At 38.6% G+C, this 17,067-nt stretch overlaps 1 protein-coding gene across 2 annotated transcripts in view; it reads left to right on the top strand.

The window, feature by feature from the left end:
- Nucleotides 1-17,067, top strand: part of DPF3 (double PHD fingers 3) — a 170,299-nt gene that overhangs the window by 94,782 nt on the left and 58,450 nt on the right. For both annotated transcript variants that reach the window (XM_017809995.1, XM_017810005.1), the window contains 5 exons: nt 3,021-3,148; nt 7,090-7,185; nt 8,205-8,243; nt 11,820-11,898; nt 12,217-12,258. In XM_017809995.1, the coding sequence (XP_017665484.1) occupies nt 3,021-3,148; nt 7,090-7,185; nt 8,205-8,243; nt 11,820-11,898; nt 12,217-12,258 (384 nt within the window). The remainder of the gene's footprint in view (nt 1-3,020; nt 3,149-7,089; nt 7,186-8,204; nt 8,244-11,819; nt 11,899-12,216; nt 12,259-17,067) is intronic.

The raw sequence follows: 17,067 nt of genomic DNA, 5'->3' as shown, positions 1-17,067 counted from the left end.
AAGCCTTGATCTTTCACATGAAAACTACATTTCAGGTGTTGAGTTGGCTTCTCAGTTTTATTTAGGGTACAGGCATAAGAGAAAAAGATACTTTTCTTGCTTTTTTTTGGGAAAATCCTGGAGAGTTAAATACAGAAGAGAAAATAAGAGATTTTGTGAAATGAATTTGATGATCCCTTGTAGTGTTTAACTATTTCTGTAGATAAACTGAACTATATTTTAATTTTTTTAAGACTTTCATCTCTGGGGATTCAAAAACTGGTTTGGAAACATAACTCCCTGTCTTCTTTACTGTATCCTTTACAGACTAGCCATTTTCCAGGAAAGACTTAATTCATTACAAAGATTGAATTCATTAGTAAGGGGTTGTCTTTGGACCTCTGAAGGTTTTTATAGTATAAACTTTACATTCCAGATGAGATAGCCTCTGCCATTTCCCACTTTCTAGAGTTATTTAGGAGGAAAATGGATTCATAGATGCTACCAGTGCAGAAGAAAATGAAGGAGTTGAATGGCAGTCAGCTTAGTGGGCAAATGGGAGGCAGCTACACTGAGTTTATTTTTGCCGTATTCCTTACTCACTAACTTAACTTCTTGGTGACTCAATCTCCCCATCAGTAAACCAAATAAAAATATTACCTTACAATGCCTTGTCAGTGGGATGTTAAATTTAGTAATTAGAAAAAGCTCTGAGAGTTTTGGATGAAAAGTCCTCCTGGAGTGTTGCTGTTGGGAAGTAGCAGCAGCGCACAGAACAAACATGCCTATTAAAGACAGCTGCCCATTTTTGACCTTAAAACCTACCTTTCCCTCTTATCAAACTTAATGTTCAATATCTTTGGAACAAATAGGGAGTAGCGTTACCTTTTTATACATTCTACTTATCCCTCAGCCCTTCCTTGCTCATTTCCTTTTCTAATGAATTCATTTGCTGTATGTATTGGTATCCAGAGACAGACATAGTTTGTCACAGCGAAGACATGTTTGTTTCCAATGCCCTTGAGCTTGCTTGAAGCTTCTTCACTTGCTGAATGTATGATGACCCCTTGGGTTTTGCAGTCCCACAAGGAAATACCGAGCAAATGCCCTTTTGCACCCCAGAACAGGACTTTGAAACCAAGCCAAGCCCACAGTCAGAGATGATTATGGAGATTCCTTAGTGACTTCAAATTCAAGTGTTGGGATTTGCACATAATTCAAGTCAAAAATGCCTTCTTTCTATTGAAATGTCTGGATCCAGAGGGGGGTACTAGTAGTTCAACAGGGAAATTCAATCTGTATGATTCTCTTTTGACTTCTCTGTCTTTTTTATAGCTCAAGTAAGGGAGAAGTTGGGGAAGAGGCCATAATGGGGTGGGTGTGTAGAACTTAATGCTGAAAACAGAGGCCTAAATGAATAGAGCTCCTTGTGATGAGAAGGGGAATCAATTCACAGTTGATCCCATCCCATTGTGTGGGTTGTCCTGGGAGTTTCCTTTAAAATCTCAGTGATTTAGGTTTTCTGCATACTTTGTAGTCAGCCTTTTCCTCCATGAATAGAATAGCTTTTCCTGGAATTTTTGCTGGATTTTCTGTGGTTATTGGCTGAGCAGTGCTCTCTCACTTCAGAAGACTGGAGCAAGCATGTTGTGGAAGCACTGATCAGGGACCCTGAATCATTTGCTAGCTAAGAGTTTTTCGTATATAGAACAAACATGTTCCTGGGATGCAATTACCCCCAAGAAACAGATTATCTTTTACTGTCTCAGGTGGAAGTGTTCATTCATTATTTGGATTGCGGGAGTGATTTGGGACTTTTAAATCACATGAATTTCTGCCCTGCAGAATTTAAAACTCACGGCGATAGAAAGACAAGGAGCTTCAGGCATATTGGGGAACAAAACACAGTCCTAGAGGATGAGAAGTGGACAGACCTGTGAAATAAGGACAGCAGATGCTGATTTGTGAGCATCAGTCCTGTACATTATTATTTGTAAATATATTGGCCTAGAGGAAGGAACTCATTGTAGAAGGGAGGGAGTAATTGAGAAGTCCATAGCTGGCATTGCTAGCTAAAGAGATGTGCAGGATGTCTCCCTGCCATAGGGTTATTCTGAATGAACCCCTGCATGAGTGGGGTGGAGGCCAGGATCTACAAGGAAAACTGAGTTATTCACTAGGTGTATTTTAACTCTTTTGCTGCATTTGCCTGTCTACTGCCTCATAATCTACTAGCAGCATTTGAAAGGGAAATAAGGCTCTGTTACTTTGCTTGTACAGCAAGTTGTATCAAGCTTTCTCGTAAACCTGCAGTTTTTGGAGCCCAGTGCCTTCAGCCTGGTCCTGAGCCAGCCTTTAGCTCTTCCTGCAGTGATTGGGTGTTGTCCTGTTTTATGGGCAACTTTGCTGACTGCATTTCTTCACTGGTGTAGGCCCATTTAAAGCCAACTGGAGATTTTATCTAGTCAATATTACATGAAAATTCAAGACACATCCCTTTGTTTTTCTACGTAAGTTCTCAGCATTGGCCCCACACACAAGCTTTCTGCTTTCCCTCATGTGGAACATGCCCTGGTATGGAGGAATGAGGGTTGAAGCTATGCTGTATAAATTGTGCCAGATGCTAACTTGCATTAAACTCTTTTCTTCTTCAGGAGATCGGATTCTTTATATTTTTTTATTTCAGTATCTTAGAAAAATACTGAAATATTTTATTCTTTTTTTTTATTCTTTCTTTGAAGCATAGGGAGTTTACACAAAGGAGAAGGATTCCCCCACCCACATTTATTTCCTCCTGATACAGTATGTCCAGCCTTTTTTTTTCCTGTAAGCAAGCATAGCAATTGAAAAGATATAAGGTTTTCAGTAAGATAGAAGTGAATACTATATGGAGATCCTTAGTGGTTAAACAAACTTGAAGAACTCTCCTTCAAGACAGAAAAAAGCTTGAAAGTCTGTTAGTTGTCTGCTTGACATCTCTGTCCTTCTGCTTGTTAGCTCTTTGGGGGAGACACATACAGTGAGTGTGTTTTGTTTTTCAGAAGTTGATCTGCCTCTGAAAAAAGATGGGTTCACCTCAGAAAGTACAACTCTGGAAGCCTTGCTGCGTGGAGAGGGAATAGAGAAAAAACCAGACACTAAAGAGGAAGACACTATACAAGAAATCCAGGTAAAGGAGAGTGCCATGCTCTAACATCAGGGCTCGATTTTACTTTTTGTCTCTAAGTCTAGCAGTCTTTTGTCCTGTGGCAGAACAGTGAATATGTTGATAGTTGTGTTATTCTACTGCCAAACCTTTGTGCTACTCTGTGATGCTCAAAATGAACTCAGGATCTCATATACTTCTCCTGTCACAAGAGTCTCTGTTGCTTGACTGTGTCTGCACAGTTCTTTTGTTGGAATTTGTTTTGGAGCACTATGAGATAATTACGTATTAAACTGACAAGCAGAAATGGGTCCCAAATATAAACTGAATTTTAGTGCCTCACATTTAAAGGGAATTTGGACATGGATTTGAATTTGGATTCGCAGCTGCTGACTGTAAACAAAAACATGTCATTGCCTTCCCTGTTTTGTGGGTTTTTGTTGGGTTTTTTTGGGTCGGTTTTTTGGGGAGTTTTTGTTTGCTTGTTTGTTTTTGTTTTGTTTTTTCAATACTAAATAGTCTTCTGGAGGTATACAAGAAAAATAAATAATTAAAAATCTCTTAACCTTAATTATCTTAATTATTAGTGATGCAGGTATGAGAAATATTGCCTCTTCACATGCATTATGGTTTGAAAGTTATTTGTCAACATTCCATTCCATCCTTCAACAATTAGAGGTAGAAATACAATTGTAGGTCTGTCATAGAAGGAATTCAGCTAATATAAAGGGTTCTTATATAAGTCCACATCACTTTTAAAGATATCTTAAATCACTAGGAAAGTGGGTCTCTCCCGCAGCAGCATCTTTGGTGATGCTAAACCACCATTTTGCTATGAGTCTTTTATAGGGATTTTAGTGAGAGTTATTAGCAATGTGCCAAGCTTGGTAATTTTGGCTGAGGTACAACGTGTTGCATCTACACCTAAAACTACTGAAAATTTGTGGGGGCAGTCCCATGCCAAATGAAACAAGAGCATGAGCAACAAATCTATGTTACTTGGAGCTCAGTCCTACTGCTCAATTTGCTAGAAATTTTACACATGTAGGGGCAGCAAAATTAGCTCTCCCCTTCCCAGTTACACCGGTAAAGGAGATCCATCAAAGAGGAAGCACCCCATGCTCATGGAGTGGGGAAAAGCTTGGCATGAGGCCTTCTCTGTGTTTGCTTCTTCAGCAGTGTATCTGCGTCTATCAAGCTGAGAGCTCTAACCAAAGATCTGTTTATACCTGCTTCCTAGGCCACAAAAAGTCATGGTGCAGCATCCTTATGAGATTGTACAAACCCCTTTGAATGTTGCAGTGTGATCTGAGCTTCCAAATTATCCCCAGCAGCAGTCCAAGGAAAGAGACTTCAGAGATGGTGGAACTGACACAAATCCAGGCATTGCAGAGCAGGGAGGGGGTACAAATAAAAATAAAATTAAAAAAAAAATCAGCTAAACTGTTGTAGGTGTGACCTGTCCACCTGGGTTCTAGTTTCATCAGAACAGATGCAAAAAGCATGTCTTGCTGCTTTTTTTAATGCAAGCACAGCTTATCTGGATTCTGCCAAAGCCTTTACTAGTAGCCAGCTTTCAGTGTGTATTTTGGCACCTGGCAGCTAGACTGTACCAGATCAAAATCACAATCAGTGCTTTTATCGGTATGACAAATAAGAGAACACAAATCTCTCTTTTGTTCCTTTGCATATTTGTCTGTGCTGTAACTTTAAAGGGCCCAGCCTCAGTGGTGGTGAGAGTGAGCAGGTGGGATAGACATAATTGTAATTCCCACATCAGACCCAGCCACTCTCACATTCATAGTATCTGTCAGGAGAAGACAACTTGGTGCTTAGCTGCACTAAAGTACACAGTTTTAGACAGAATTGGAAAAGTTACTTTGCTAAAAAGGATAAGTGTTCCCCCCGTGCAGTCATTGGGACCTCCTGTACAGTTGATATTTAACGGGGTTGAGGATTTTGCCCTACAGTAGATTGGTATTGAATGTGTGTCTCCATTGTTTGCTGGAGAAGGGTTAGAATAGCCTTTTCACCATGCATCAGAAAGGTTATGCCCCTTCAATCAAGTATTAGAGTCATGGCAGTCTGGCAGTCTCACCACATTCACACTTCATTACTTATCATCTCTTTCCTAAATTGGTCCTTCAATTTTAAAGGAAGAAAGTGGTTTGTAATATTTTTCTTAACTCTTGTGTATTATTATTGCTGTAAACTAACTTCTTTCCCTCCCATATATGATGTGGTTGCCCCTGTTTTTTTTTTTTTCTGAGATACTTTAAGATAGGAAGCAATGTAAAAATACAAACTCATATCAGTAAGTTTGCTTATTTTCTTACATACATATTTGCCTATTTTCTTACATACATTCTTAAATTTCTTACAGTCTCCTCATGTACAACATTTTTCAAGTGCTTCAGTTTCCTAAGAGGAAGTCAATTAATGTATGCAATTGTATGAATTTTGAAGGAACATTTTATGGGTGCAGAACTGAAACCTGCTTAACTTTTACGCCCTCTAGTATTATGTACTGTAGTATTATGTGAAATTGTACGGTTTGACCTCATTAATAGCCTCCTGAGATTTAAAAATAAAAGAAGCAAAAATCAGATGAAGACTTGATCCTTTACCATGTTCTAAAAGTTGTTAGTACTTTTAAAAAAATGCACTGACCAATATTAGTATTAGAAATTTAGCTGATCAGATAAGAACAAACTTTTTTAGTTGGTCTTCCAAATACAGAATTTTTGAAAAGTGAAATTTCTGTTGTATTCTTTCCCACAAATTCAGAATTTGGTGCTTGAGGTATGTAGAAAGGAGAGAAAGAAACTGTGATTTGCTCCTGTTCTCCTTCTTCTGGCTCTCAAATATCTCTGAAGTAGAAATTAGAGAGAAGGGACAAATACAGTAAGACTGAAAAACCTGCCCATCAGTTTAATGTCACTGATTTGAATCTGCGTCATGGCTGCAGGTTGCAATTTAAATGAATGTTGGCATGGCAAAGGTAAGTTAGTGATTCCAGATTAGTACCTTGGAAAATGGCACAACACCATGAATGGCAGGAGTGGTGCTGCCCGTTTCTGTATTCCTAGCGGACATGCCAAGGGTTGAGAGGATTTCAATGGGACCTCTTCCAACATTAGTGTTGTGACGATTTGTCTTGCCTTTGTCTGTGCAATGTCTGACTTGTGCATGTTTTCATGCAGGATGGCCAGCCTGTGTTTGGTTCTATAGACATTACATTTCAAAATATCAAATTAAAAGGATTGAAATACCATGGCCCAGACATCTCACAGTTATATAAGCTGATGAAGTATTGTTCCTGTTAAATAATTAGTAGAACAAAATATTGCTATTGGTCTTGTTAACTTCAGTGAGACCTGCAATTTCCCAGCATTCTCATGCAGCAACCCTCCTCCTTCTAGATTAGAGTTGTACCTGTAGTGCAAGCCTTGAAAGACATTGCTTTCTAGATCCATTCTGGAATATATGGAGAAATTTTCTCTATTTTTTCTAAAGAAAGAAGATTGTGGGATACTGAGGAGAAAAACCCTGAATTTTTGTATTCTTAAAGTGCATTCTCAAAGTTAAGGAAAACAAAACAATTTAAGGTGCAAGAAATGAAAATAAAAAGCCCATGCAAACAGGTTCCCAGGCAGGGCCTGCAGTTACACATACTAATACTTGTCTTGGGATATTGGTGCTCAGTGATGCCACTCTTTTTTCCTAGGAACCTTTTTTTCGTAGTTGACTGATATCAGCAGTATTTTTAGTAAGGACTCCCTGGAGATCTGAGGGTGGAAAAGAGAAGCGAATTTTGCTTTAGTGGAGAGAAGTAGTGGTACTGGGATCTGATTTGGCATTATATCAACTGTAATAACCCACAGTCTCTGGGATGAAGAGCAGAAGTTGGTTGTATGTGTCCTCCTCTCCTCTTCTAACCATTCCTGTTTATTGTTCAACCACAGAGGGTTTTAGAAAATGATGAAAATGCAGATGAAGTGAATGAGGAAGAAGATTTGGAAGAAGATATTCCAAAACGAAAGAACAGGCCTAGAGGACGGGTAGGTGGAGAGTTTATTGGAATGGAAAGGAAGGAAGCAAACCTCTGCTTTCTAGTGTATATTTGTTATGTGTATTATATATGCAAAATGTGTATCGATGAATATATAATATCGATAATACTATAGTAATTTTCAGTCGTATGGTGATAGATTTTTAATATTTTTTCAGTTTATTTTTGTGAATATCCAAGGCAAAAAAGACTATTTTGAGAGTAAAAAGTGAGGGAAGTTTATTTTAGTGCTGTGTTTACAATTGTAAACTGTAATAATTATGATAACATCCTGCTATTACAGTGTTCCTTAAAACAACATTTACTAATTACAGAAAAGCAACAAATTCAGTCATGACAGCCAAAAATCTATTAATAAAAGTAACCTGAATTATGTTAATAAGTTTTGCAGCTTTCTCTAGGGTAGCATTTTGTGGCTGACGCTGGCCCTCTTGAGCCCACGGCAAATCTTCTATTTGCTTAAAATGGGCAATATTTTATCCTTAGGGGACTCTATGTCCCTTCTTTTACCTAAGTTGTCTTCACAATTCATCAGGATACCAGTCAAGTAATGAGGCCAACATTTTAAAACTTGGAATCAACATTTTCAATTTTGGCCCTATGAGCCAGGCATCTAAATGAACACAATTCTCAGAAATTTTGAGCATTTTCATCTCTCTTTGGCTCCGGTGGATGCTACAGGGGCACAGGAGCTCTAGAAATACCTTTCGATGTGTTTACAGAAATCAAGCAAGAAGGGTCACATTTTAGGCCAAATGAGCAGAAAATAATGGCTTTTGAATGAGAGACATGAAACCACATTGAATACTAGCAATATACTTATGCATCAGACCCTCTCTTTTGGTTTCTTCTGTTGTTGTGTTGTTTCAGTTTTCTGCTCCTCTTTATTTTGGAGCTTAAGTCCTTAAATATAAGATCAACGCACTTTAATAATTGGATAAGTATATATTTCACCTTCCTTATTCTCAAAATCACCTGAACCAGTTTCTTTCTTTCTTTCTTTCTTAGCCAAAGACCCCCACCTGGAAAAAAATTTTCCAGAAAAATGTAAGTTTCAGAAAATTTGTATGAACCAGTAACCAAAACCAGGAGATAGAATAAATACATGCACACAAGCTTGATTGTAGTGATCAACTAATATTCCAGGCTAACAATTCTTTTCTAATAAGTTGCTCTTACATAAATTGCGCATGCTGGTTAGGGTGAGGGAAAGGAAGTGAATAGCTAAAAGATATACTGCTCAGGAGAAGGGAATTTGGTGTATTCATATGTCCTAGACCTACACAAACAAAGTTCTGAAGTTACTGTTGCTTCTCCATTCAGGAAAATGTTACAGAATAACTATAGTTACAGAATATTGCCGTAGTGGAGGGAGTTGGAGGGTGCTAGATGTCCCATTCATGTTGAAGCAAAAATTTATGTGTTATTTTCTGCCCCAGAACCAGACCCCTATTAAGTACAGGAGCAGCAGGATCTTTTGCCTTTTTTTTTGCAACTAACTCCTGCTTTGCTAGTGCCCTGGCTTCTTTCAGTGCAAAAAAGAGAAGTCTGAAGAGTGCTAATTTTTGTTTTTTATTTGATGGCATCAATAACCATAGGAAAATGTGATAAAAATTAGGATTTCAAAATTAGGGCCAAGTTACCTAGATGTTGAAAACTGGCAAGCCTGAATTGTCTGGTCACAAGTGTTTCACCACCTTTCTGAAAGCAGCCCTTTTCTAATGTGAGCCTGACCCAGTATAGGGAATTGAGGTTAGGGATTTGAAATTAGGGGACATGAAACCTGGGCAGCTCTTTGTTTCTGGGAAGGAGTGGTTAGAGTATTTTTAGAGGGCAGAAGAGGGGAAGGACATGCATAGGAAACTAGATCCTGTCGAGTGTGACCTTTGGGGATTCAGAGAAGGAGTGACAGCATCAATGCAGGATTAATGCGGTGGAATTACTGCTTTGGACTTTCCAAATTGCACATGCCCCTTCTTTTCCCTGCAGCATGATTTTATTTTTAATCCTGGACTCTCCATCTGTCCCTTTGGCTACTCTCTCTGGCTGCTTCAGGGCTGCTTCAAGGCTGCTGTGCCCTGGCTTCCAGGCCTCGCATGTCAAGTCTTGTAGTCTTTGCTGCATCCCATCAGGAGAATGAAGACAGTCATGGATAACTGAATTCAACAACCTGGGGCACTGACAGCAAGCACGGGGCACTCAGTGCCTCTGGGGCAGCTGCTTGGTTTCCTTTTCCCTCAAGGCTAGCTCTGAAATCGTGGGGGCATTAGGAAGGACACTGAGGGCCAAAGAGGTGGATTTACGAAGGCAGATTTTTAGTATCTTTGCTGGACTGGGACATTGTGGTAGGAGCTGGAAAGGGTAGTTTGCTAGGAGATATGAGACGGACGCAGCTGCACCTGTACAGATTGTCTGCTCATCAGCTGGATATCCCATGGGACAGTTTCAAAGGCACTAAAGACATTTAGGAACATAAGTCCCATTGAAAGTCACTGACTTGAAAAATCTCCCCCTGTGTTCACTGCATGAAAAAGTGTATCTGACATGTGGTCATGACATGAATGGTGTACTCCTGCATTTGTGTAGAGAACAGTTTGAAGGGAAACAGCTGGCTGTAAGACTAATAAAACTCTGAGCAACAAACCTTAAATTGCTGTCCTATTCTGAAAGGTACCTATGTAAAAATAGTACCTTCTTACTCAACAGATATGTTCCCAGTGTGTAAATAGAGTCAGAGCTACTGACTAGTGACAAATATATGACTTTATATCTTTTTCACAGCCCTGAAAAGCCAATGCAGCTGGTAGGATAGGGAAATTAGATCCTAATCCAGGTACCAGCAGAAATATTTATTAAGGGCCAAACACTTGTCTCTGTGAAGACTCTCTGATGAATTGAGGGTTGTATAGGAGCTACCATGGACTGAAATTTAGCTTGCGACACATTTTTGCAGCAGTGAGGGAAGAAAGGAACTAGCCTGGGATTGATTTCATTGCCCAGAGGGGGTTTACAGAGCTGGCAGTCAGAGAGAAAATACTGCAGACTAGTAAGATGATTTTATGTGATATGGTCAGTAAAGTAGCTTCCACCAAACAATTGTTGCTGGAGCCTTTTCCAGGGTGAAACTGCTTTTCAGTTCACCCTTACAAATCTTGCTCTCCACATGTGTGCTGGTCTGCACAGAGGTCTTTGCAGAAGGCAGAGTTATACTTGTCATACCTAATAGTATTTACCCCATCCAGACAGCTGCAAATCCATGTCTTTCCTTCAGGACTGTGTTAAGAGTTAGCCCTAAGCAATCCCAGGGAAATAATGTGTGAAGGTTTTATAAATCCCTGTTTTGACAGACTTTGTCAGGCCAGTGTAAAATGTTTCCTTGTTCCTCGTCTTTAATGTCCAATGGAATGCAGCTCTAACAGTGCTAGTTCTGTTCCAAATGCATAGAAGAGGGATAGAGTTTTTACACCCCCTTTATGTCTGGGTACTAATGCTCTCAGAATTTCTACACCTTCTTCAGCTTTACCTAACAAAGCTCTGTCCCTTTCTTATTTTCACATGCAAAAGCTTGCAGGATTTTAGTCAAGTAGCCTTGTCTAGAGTGAGGAGTATCAACAGTTTAATAACAGAAGCAGCAGAAGCAATTCTGTGCTTTTATCCAGGAATAGAGTAGCTACAAGAATTAATAAAGGGCTAGTTATTCATCCACCTGTGATCACTTCCTCAAACAAAGACCAAGTCTAAAATGATTGTCATTTATAGACTGTACATTAGTGAACATGAAAGAATCGAAGGCCTTGGCCAGTTTCACATCACAGATCTCTCCACCACTGGACAGATATGCGCTGTCCCCTTGTTGGCATCTCAGCTGAGAAGGGTCAGGACCAAGTAGCTTTGATGTTGAATTCGACTCTCACCCCTGGAGGTCAAGACAGAGAAGTCTGTGCTGTGGAGAAACAGAGATTTTCAGTTTCCAGAGCTGCCAGTCTGGTCCACTGTAGAAACACAGAACTGCAGAAGGACCTTTCTGGGTAATTCCTGTTATTGCAGGTAGCCAGGTGGCCATGTTACCTGATTTTTTCCACTAACTGACCAAAGCTCCATATTATAATTAGCCATGGTATCTTTGTCCCAGCAGGTCATTTCAAAACATTGCTTTTCAGCTAGAAAACAAAACTCAACAACACAAACAATCCCCTTTTGAAAATATTAAAGGAAATAATTTGACCTCTTTTATCTGGGGCCTGTTTTCTGGCTGATTTTATGTTTGTATTTATCCTCCAACACCTGTTCATCTATTCATTCATTCATATTCAGTTAAGCAAGGTATTTGAACATCTTCAAAAATGAATGTGTGACGATACTCAACTGAATATGTGCTGGCAGTGACCTACTGCCATGGATGAACAGTTTGGGCTATCTGTGGAGAGGATTTTCATTGCATTGCAAGGTCCATTAACATAGTGTGTATCTTAGGAGGTGAAGGGTCAAGATCACCTTTGAGAAACCTGTATGGAAGCTGAGGATTTGTTTAGTTTATATTGCACATTTTTCATAGGAGGGTGAGGGGCACAAGGAGACCCGAGGGGTGATTGAATATTGCTAACATTCCTCTTGTCCTTGCAGGCTCGGGGATCTGGAGGTGGCAGGAGACGGAATGATGCTGCCTCCCAGGATGATCATGACAAACCCTATGTTTGTGACAGTAAGTAGCACCCAGACAGCTGATTCTGCTTCCAGCCTGGTCCTACCAGCTCAGTGCGCTCAGGGCTTCATCTTTTCCCTTCCAGCAAAATATTCTGCTGCTCTCTGACTTGCATGTTTGCCACCTGCTGCTGCTGCTGCTCTTGGTGTTTTTGCATGAAGGAAATAAAATTAAGTCCTCAGCAAGACTCCACTTCCCTTTGCCCTTTAATAAATCATCTCTTACATTTTCTTTCTCCTTCTATTTTTCTGGCTTCTCTGCCTTTTGTCTTCTTTCCCCCCATGTAAGTTTCACCCTCTATTTCTTTCTCTGTTTCAGATAGTTACAAACAAAAGCATAACTCAAAAATCTCCGACAAAGGTACTTCACCCTCATTGTATCTCTTGATATATTTGGTGCTTCTCTTTCCTTCAGTCCTTTTAAAACCTCACTGGGCTAAATTCTGAAGGTCTTATTCTTATCCCTCACTCAGAAAGTACTCTTGTGGCATCATTAAAAGTTGAGCCCTTCTAAGAAACAAATAACATCTGAAATGCCTTGTTTTGATACATATTCCCCTTGAATATGTATGTTGGCCATATTGACCATGCTGTTTGACATCTTGCAGTTGGACTGCAGGCTAAGTAAGGCATTGCCCCAACTGAAAAATTATACTAGAGCCCAATGCTGACACTGAAGGAGGATACCAGAGTCTTAGTATGAGGGAAGAATCTGATATTTGTTACACAATAGTTTGAGGGTTTTAAATAGTCTAGTCCTTGGTGCTTTCCTTCTTTTGATACTCTTTTTTTGCTTCACTATGTTTTTTCTTTGAGGGGCACTTATCTTACCCACGTGTGGTTTTTTTTTTTAAGCATCCCATTTTAAGGCTTACTGTAGAGTGTACATGCAATTGTACTTTGTGCTACCAGGTGCCTTCTAGCCTGTAAGAAAATATCCTAACAAAACTTAATAGCAGTAGGAGAATAGTAGGAGATCTTAACTTCTGTCATCCAAAACTGATGGTCTTAAGGAAAACTAGCATCCCCCTTTTTCTACTATTTGCCTATCTTGTGTTACTGACCTTAAATGAATAACCTTTACTATGTCAATCTATGGGGATATTTTCTGCTTGTTTTCAAAACCATGAAGAAATAAGGAGCGTGCATGGTAAATAAGAACTATATTACATGTGATGCAATCATATTCTTGTATGGTGAGACCAGGTGACTGCACCATACAGTGATGGATATGTTAGGTATTTTGCTTCAGCAAGGTGAATATTTCAAGGGCAGTGAGCAGAAATGGAAAGACTTGCACATGAATGAGACTGTCTAAACCCTTTAAAATATGAAGAGTCTGAAGATTTATGCTGGGGTTAAATAGCTGTCCTGGCTGGTGTGTTGGAAGCATTAAATGTGTCTTCTAAAACTCTGAGAGCCCAGGATGTATCTTGCTGAAACCCACAGGTTTCCTCTGCTGGTATATGCATAACTTTCTTTATCTCTTTTCTGGAACATCCTTCTAAATCCAAGGGCACTTGTCAGTGGTAATAATTTTGAACATAATGACTCTTTATTGTCTGATCTTGCATTGCTTTTGGATTTTACCAAGAACTTACAACATGCATAGTAGTGATTTGCACAGAGTAAATTAAACATTGAAGGTATCAAAGCAGGCAGCAGAAATCTAGCCTGAAGTCAAGACTCTCATACATTGTTGTATTGATGGAATTTTGCCTTGGCTTACATTTTGGAGCATAAATTTACTCTTTGGTTTTGGAAATATAAACTTTCCTATTTCATTTGGCTGATACATTTCATTTTTAGGAAACTTAGAGTCATAGAGAGCTCTGGAATGCAGACTTTGCACAATGATTCCTCCTTTTCCACTGTAGATAGCTGAGAAAAGGGTTATGTGATAGCAGAACTCTTTTACCTGACTGTGGAGCAGAAGGAAAGAACTGTCCCAATTGTAATGTCATCATCCCAAAGTAATATCCTGTCCTTGCTAACTTTCTATAGAAATATTACACACAATTAATGATGAATAATAAGCCAATTGGCTTATTATTGAAACCTCTTTTCTACTTGAGTGGATTTCTTAAATAAATTTTTTCTTTGAAATTATTTGCTAAGTATTTTTATAGATAAAACTCAGTCTAATTGTGGTAGGTTAGAAATTGGTTTGCAGAACTCCATGTGCAGATCTTTTGGGCAGATAGGTTTGTTTTACCTGGAAACATGCAGGTGAAAAACAGTGAATGTATTCCCTGTTTGGAAAACTTGATTCCTTCAATCATATTATTGGTATAAATAATTATCTTAATGGGTCAGCAGTTTACTTTTTCTGTATATTATTTAATTTGCCTCCAAGTTGCTTTTTCTGCAAGTATTCTGATATTTAAGTTTTGAAAATGGCCACAAAGAAGAAAGCATAAACATAGCTAAACCAAATTAATTTTCATATTAAACTAGACGGGCACAAAATGATTGGTGGTGAAGAACTTCTGTCAACTTACACATTCATATTTATGTGAAACAAGAATGTATCACCAGGTTTTATTGGTAATAAAAAAGTTACAGGAAAAAAATAGTCTGTGTGTCAGTAAGATGATGCAATACCCAGCTGACACTGCCCCTTGTGTTTGAAGATAGCAATGCTATTTGTGAAAAAAATGCCTTTTTTTTTAAGAGGGATTCAGCTATACACCAGTATAAAACTGACTAAAAGTACAGAATTTCTATATGGAAGAAGGTTTTCAAAGCTCAAAAAGTTTTGTCATCCTGTGTTTTTTTTAAAAAAGTGGTTGGTTTCTTATTTTGTGGAATGAAATATTCTGAAATATGTCAGTTGATTTTATTGAGCGTATATTGTATGAGAAGTTCAGAATAAAATGTTTGACCAAAGCATCAATAAGATTGCTAGAACAATCACGAAATTCATCGTTTCATCAAATCACCAAGTCGAAAACTTGTTGGTCAGATTTTCAACCAGTTGCAGTGGATAGTGTTGTGCCTTGAGCTCCCTTGGGATAAATGCTTCAATCATGAAAGTGGCAGGACAGCCTAGTGTGAAATGGGTATGAGCTGGAAATGGTACCATAGCCAAATGACTCAGCTGTATGAGACCAGTCCCAAACATAGCTTGAACACCTGGCTGGGACATACAGCAGGTGACTCAAAAGACAGTGAAAAGACAGTGAAAAGCTCCTTTGAGGAGCAAAGCAAAGCCTCCAATGTCAAGCAAGAGAAGTGGAAGATACACCACCCCCACTGTTCATGATAAACTGGGCATGTGATTTTTGAAGGACGGACAGAGTAAATGAATGAATGAATGAATGAATGAATGAATGAATACCTACATGTCTAATAAGAATTGATGCTATGTCAAATATTCATCTGGGGAACCATCATTTCTACTATTTTCATAGTGTATATATTATTTACTACTTTTCAAAAAGAACAACCTTCTCTGAAGTTTTTTCTAAAAACTTGTGCTCTGGTTTAAAAGTTGCTATCAGTTGTAGCTCCTGAGCTTCGTGACTTCAAATGTCTACTTCCTTTAGCCAGAGCAGTTAGTTTGTGCTGAATCTCTGCAAGTTATTAACTTTCCTGCTATCCCTCCTCATTTATCTGCTTTCATTCTTCTCAAGTTCCCATGGAGACATGGGACTATGTCCACCTTTGTTTTCTGTCCCTCTATCTATGGAAGATTTCCCTTGCCCATCTCTAAAAGGAATTGTTTCTTTCTTCTCCTTTTACCAATATGTCCTTGTCTCCTTTTAGTTTTATTCCCATATAAACTTCTATTTTAGCACAGCAACTTATATTTGTATTGTATCTTTTTTTCACAGTCCCTCTGAGTCTGAGCTATGCATTCATATCCATTCCGTGTGCAAAATAAGAATTTACTGAAACCTTCCTATGATCTCTGATGGATCAGTGACTAATGCAACACTGTATGTACCCAGAGACACTGATCCTGTAGTGTTTTATAGAAGCTGATTCTTTTGTCAAGAACTTAATTTCCAGGTTTCTTTAGTTATTTAACACACATTTTCTCTGCCACAGTTCAAGACTAGCAGTCCTTTCACAGTTCTCAGTGGATAACAATGTCTTCTACTTCTGTAAACAGTTACCGGGACTTCTTCCAGCTCTGCTTTCATCAGCTCTTTTACTAAGCTTGTTTCTTTTATCTGCAAAAACACAAAGGGTGTTTTTTAAGTAGTGGTGGCCAAAACTAAGTTGAATGCACTGTTCTGAGGATACAAGCACTTCAGAAAAGGAGTGGTTGATACATTTACATGTACTTACAATTACTTAAAGAAATTGGATTTATGCAACTTACTCTGTTATGTGTCTATGAGAGGTAGAGATGGCTAACCTAACAGGTTGTTTAGTAAAACCTTCTTCAGTGCAAGATGCTCCTGTCCAGTGCTGTGTCATGTTTCAATGGCAAAGAAGTTTTCATCCTTATCCACCATGTGTATTCATATTTAATATACCATTTGTTATAGCTTCTTGTTCCTTCCCTGTTCAACCTGTTTCTGCTCAGGCAGATTATCATGTTAAGTCTCCTCATTATGCTGCTTTGTCCTGTTTATACTGTGTTTTATTTATTGATACTAGGTGTCAATATTAATTAAATTACTGTTTGAAAGAATTATTTGATCAATGAATCTCATATAATATATTTTTATTATTATTCCAGTATTTTGGCCAACAATCCATTCTGTGCATGTTTGATTCTTTCACTCTCTATTCCACCCTTCATATTAATGATAAAACCATAGGCAAGCATTGGGTCCAAACAGGACTCTTTCAGGTGCTTGAAGATGTATTAAGGTGCCTTGTGAAGGTTTCAAAAAATTGAGCTCCTAATTCTCCCTGATTTCAGCTGGAGGTAAAACTAAACTGTTTTCCCTAAATAACCCACTAAGTGCCTATCTGCTTGTGTTGTGCCTATAGATCATCTAAGGCTTGGTCCCTAAATGAACACTTTGAACTTGTCATTGAATTACTAATAATTATTCAGAACATGGATTTGTTTTTAAAAATGCTTGACTCTACATCCAAATCACTAAAGCTTGAAACATCCTCCTGCTTTTTCTGTAGGTTCATCATTCAATGGGGCATGAAAATGTCATTATTTTGAGATTAGTCTTTTTCTTCCCCATCCCCTTTCTCT

The sequence above is a fragment of the Lepidothrix coronata genome, unplaced genomic scaffold, assembly GCF_001604755.1.
Source record: "Lepidothrix coronata isolate B3197 unplaced genomic scaffold, Lepidothrix_coronata-1.0 Scaffold1, whole genome shotgun sequence".
Taxonomy (NCBI): Eukaryota; Metazoa; Chordata; class Aves; order Passeriformes; family Pipridae; genus Lepidothrix; species Lepidothrix coronata.
This window is presented reverse-complemented; position numbering and strand designations above follow the sequence as displayed.